The following is a 3,506-nucleotide window of genomic DNA, read 5'->3' as shown; positions in this document are numbered from 1 at the left end:
CCCTCCCTCTAACACTCCTGGACCCAGGCTGCCCTTTCTCCCCCCATAACCTCCTCCCTAGGCTTCTCTCACCACCACCCTGGTCTCTACTGGCTTTTTCAATCACCCCTCACTCATCACAGGCATTCCCCAAACCCCAGTTCCTTTCTGCCTCCCAATCTATTTCCCGCTCTTTTCCCTCCAGCTCCCTCTGTGTACAACCCATGCCACACCCACCCACTCCCCAAAGCCATTCTCTCCCCAGTCCCCTCTTTTTCCATCTCCCTGACTGGGTCTTGCCCCCTCACAATCCTCAACTACCCTAATCCTCTTAGTTGCTACAGCTCCCCACTCCATACCCAACGTTCACACACACCTGCTCCCACTGTTCTGCTGGAACTTGGGCCTGGGCAGCTGTTGGTGGGATAGGAATTTTGGAGGGGACTTTACTCCTAACTCAAAGCTGACTCCACTTGTTGTGGGATGGTACTAGCAGGACAGGTTCCTGATTCCCCCTCCCATCTGCAACCCTGGGGGCTCTTCCCTGGCCTTTCTTTTCCAGCCACACCCACTCCTTGTGCTGTGGTGGGGATAGGAGAACTATATTAACTAGAAATAGCATACGTGGAACCGCATAAAATTTGACACCTTTGCAAACTCTAGTGCTCATCTGAATCTGCAGTTTTTCTTTTGATGCTGGGGAGAAGGAAAGTATTGTACAGCCTGAGCCAGGGCGACTGCTACAGCCACTAACAGTGGTCTCATGGGAAAGTGAGGAAACAGTAAAGAGATCCTTTTACTTTTATATACCCATTCCTACTAGTCTTCATTTGTATTTAGCTAGTCATATATCATAGTAGATGAAGCTATTGGTGGTGAGCAGGATTTTGTTCAAATTGGTGGGACTGGGAGGATTAAAGGATAAAGTAAAAATTTGTCCAAGATGTCATCTGACCTTTAACCCCAGCAAAACTGCAAAAGGACTACAGTTCCAGCTACCCTGCCCCTTGCAAATAATCCATAGAAATTAACTGATTTATTTTATTTATTTCATTTATTGCAAATGACACCCTGTTTTAAACATTCCATTGGAAAACAGCAAAGAAAGAGTGCTAGGTTAAAGGAATACAAAATTGTTCATAATATTTTCCTGGTTATCCTTTTTCTTTAAAAAAACCCCACGCTTATGTTGTTTTGCTGAAAAATTAAATACCACAATGATGGTGTGAAATTAAAAATGGCTTAAAAATAGCATCTGAATGAAGTATTGTCTTACTGAATGAAATGAAAATGAAAAATTGTCCATTTATATTCTTCTTAAAAGTGTCTGTTTATTTCAGAGTAATTGCTGTCTTAACAGTTATTTTTTCTTTTGGTTCTAGGCTGGTAACCCTGTGCTTTTCACCCTCCCTCTCCCACTGTATTAAGTGTGCACAACAGCTTACTGCTAGTGAAACCACTACAAAGCTCTTCATACCAAACATGCTGTTTGTAGAGGAAGGTCAGGCACTGTTCTTTACTCAGATGGCACATTAAAATTGGTGGAATTTAAAACAATTACCTTCTCATATTAGAAATCCAAAAGGTAACCCATCTCTACTGGTAATACAAATATCTAATAGACTAATTTTCTGCTCACTAGATTTACTGCTGTTCAATGCAACTGGATTAGGGAAAAGACTCTGACCCATATGAGCAAAGAGTATGTTCAGTGTAAATGGGTTGCATTTTACTAATCAGTGAGCTCTACTGAGTTTATCCGGGTAAATTAATAAAAAGCCTAGCAAATCTACAAAAATCTACCTTCAACTCCAATACTCTGACCTCCCACCCCCTGTCAGAATCCCCAAGTGAGAGATGTCCCATTTTATGTATACTTCTGTGTATAGCCCTCATATCATGGGGCCTGACTCTTGAACCATAGCTGTCTGTCAGATACTGTGTTATTGTGTGTTCTGTGACATTAAAAATCAATTTTAATTAAAAAATCAAAAGTAAACTGATGAAAGATGAGGATACATGTATTATACGGTAAGGAGAAAAGGTATGTGGCAATAGTCATACTATCACAAAGTGGGTGACAAAGACTAAAGGGTTTCTATGGATCCATATTCAGACTGTGGTCCTTCTGAGGCTTTACTTGATTGGATGATCAGCTTTAGGGTCCTATCCTTCTTCTATAGACATCAACAGATGTTTGGCCATTGGCTTCAGTGAAAATAGGATTGGACCCCAACTAGTTTCCCATTGGACTTGTTTCTTCAGTCTTCCATCAAATGCTTTTTTCTCCGCATATAAAATCTTGCAATGAATTAATCAGACTCTAGAGATCCCAAAAGTGTTCACTTGTGAGTTTATCTTCCTTTCAAAATTCTTATTCACTAGAAACAACACCTCCAAGAACTCCCTGACTGACCATACATCTGAGTGGTGGCATGAGAGTGACACTCTGTGGCTAAAGAAGAGAAATGCAGTTTCTTCATCCAACTTGATCCAATTTCTGTGCAGCTGAGTGAAATAGAGCAGGAAGATTCTGTATGGCATGAATGTGACCCAGCAGCTAGTGTGAGGGCTATCACCCCCAAAGTCCACTGAAAACAGGGGGACAACCCAACAAAAGCCTATTTGTTTTATGTAATTCAGATCTGTCTTACAGACTGGAACTAGAAAGGCAAGACAACTGGGTCTCTTTTACTACGCTGAAAAGAATGAAATTTACAGAGTCATAGAGTTTAAGGCCACAAAGGCCCACCAGACCATCTAGTCTGACCTCCTGTATATCACAGACCATCAAAATCACCCAGCACTTGCATACTAAACCCAACAACTGAAATTAGACCTAAATATATAGCCCACAGAAGAGTAGAATATTGTGCCCATAGACAGAGATTAGGAGAGAACAAGGTGCACTAGTGGCTGAGGCCCCCACAATGGCAGGAAAATGATTGTGAGGTATATCCAGATAATCCTGGCAAGTAACCTGAACCCACATGCTATAGAGGGAGGTGAAACCCCACCCCCAACCCCCCAAGTCCCTGTCAATCTGACCTGGGGGAAAATTTCTTCCCAACCCCACAAATGGTGATCAGTTAGGCCCTGAACATGTGAGTCACAACCAGCCTGCCAAGCACCTGAGAGACAGAATGCTTGGTACCATGGGCGGCGGGTGGACCCCCCTTTTGGGGATGCTAGCCTTGCGGTCCCGCCCCTTCTGCACGAGGCACTGCCCTCTGCAGCAGGAGCCCTGATCTCCCTCAAGCCTCCCTCCCACGGCCGGAGGAACCCTGGGCTGGTCCCAGCCGGCCAACTGACCCAAGCCCCAGGCCAGCCTGAGCAATCCTAACCCAGTGTCCCGCAGCAGCGGCTCCAGCCAGGGAAGGCAGAGCCTTCCCTGGCCTATTATACCCGCCGCCCATGCTTGGTACCACCTCAGAACCCTGGTCCACCCCATTCAATATCCCATCTCCCGCCATGTCCATCCCTGATGCTTCGGAGAAAGGAGACCAGAAGGATTGCAATACGTGTGA

General features: G+C 44.6%; 1 protein-coding gene across 1 annotated transcript in view; it reads left to right on the top strand.

Moving 5' to 3' along the window:
* FAM83F (family with sequence similarity 83 member F) overlaps positions 1-1,369 on the top strand; it is a 33,101-nt gene extending 31,732 nt beyond the window's left edge. The window contains exon 5 of the mRNA XM_029912797.1: positions 1,362-1,369. Within this exon, the coding sequence (XP_029768657.1) occupies positions 1,362-1,369 (8 nt within the window). The remainder of the gene's footprint in view (positions 1-1,361) is intronic.
* The last annotated feature ends 2,137 nt before the right edge of the window (positions 1,370-3,506 follow it).

This window comes from Terrapene carolina, unplaced genomic scaffold (genome assembly GCF_002925995.2).
Source record: "Terrapene carolina triunguis isolate 2854851 unplaced genomic scaffold, T_m_triunguis-2.0 Scaffold247, whole genome shotgun sequence".
NCBI lineage: Eukaryota > Metazoa > Chordata > Testudines > Emydidae > Terrapene > Terrapene triunguis.
The sequence above is the reverse complement of the archived record's forward strand: the minus strand, read 5'-3'. Positions and strand labels throughout refer to the sequence as shown.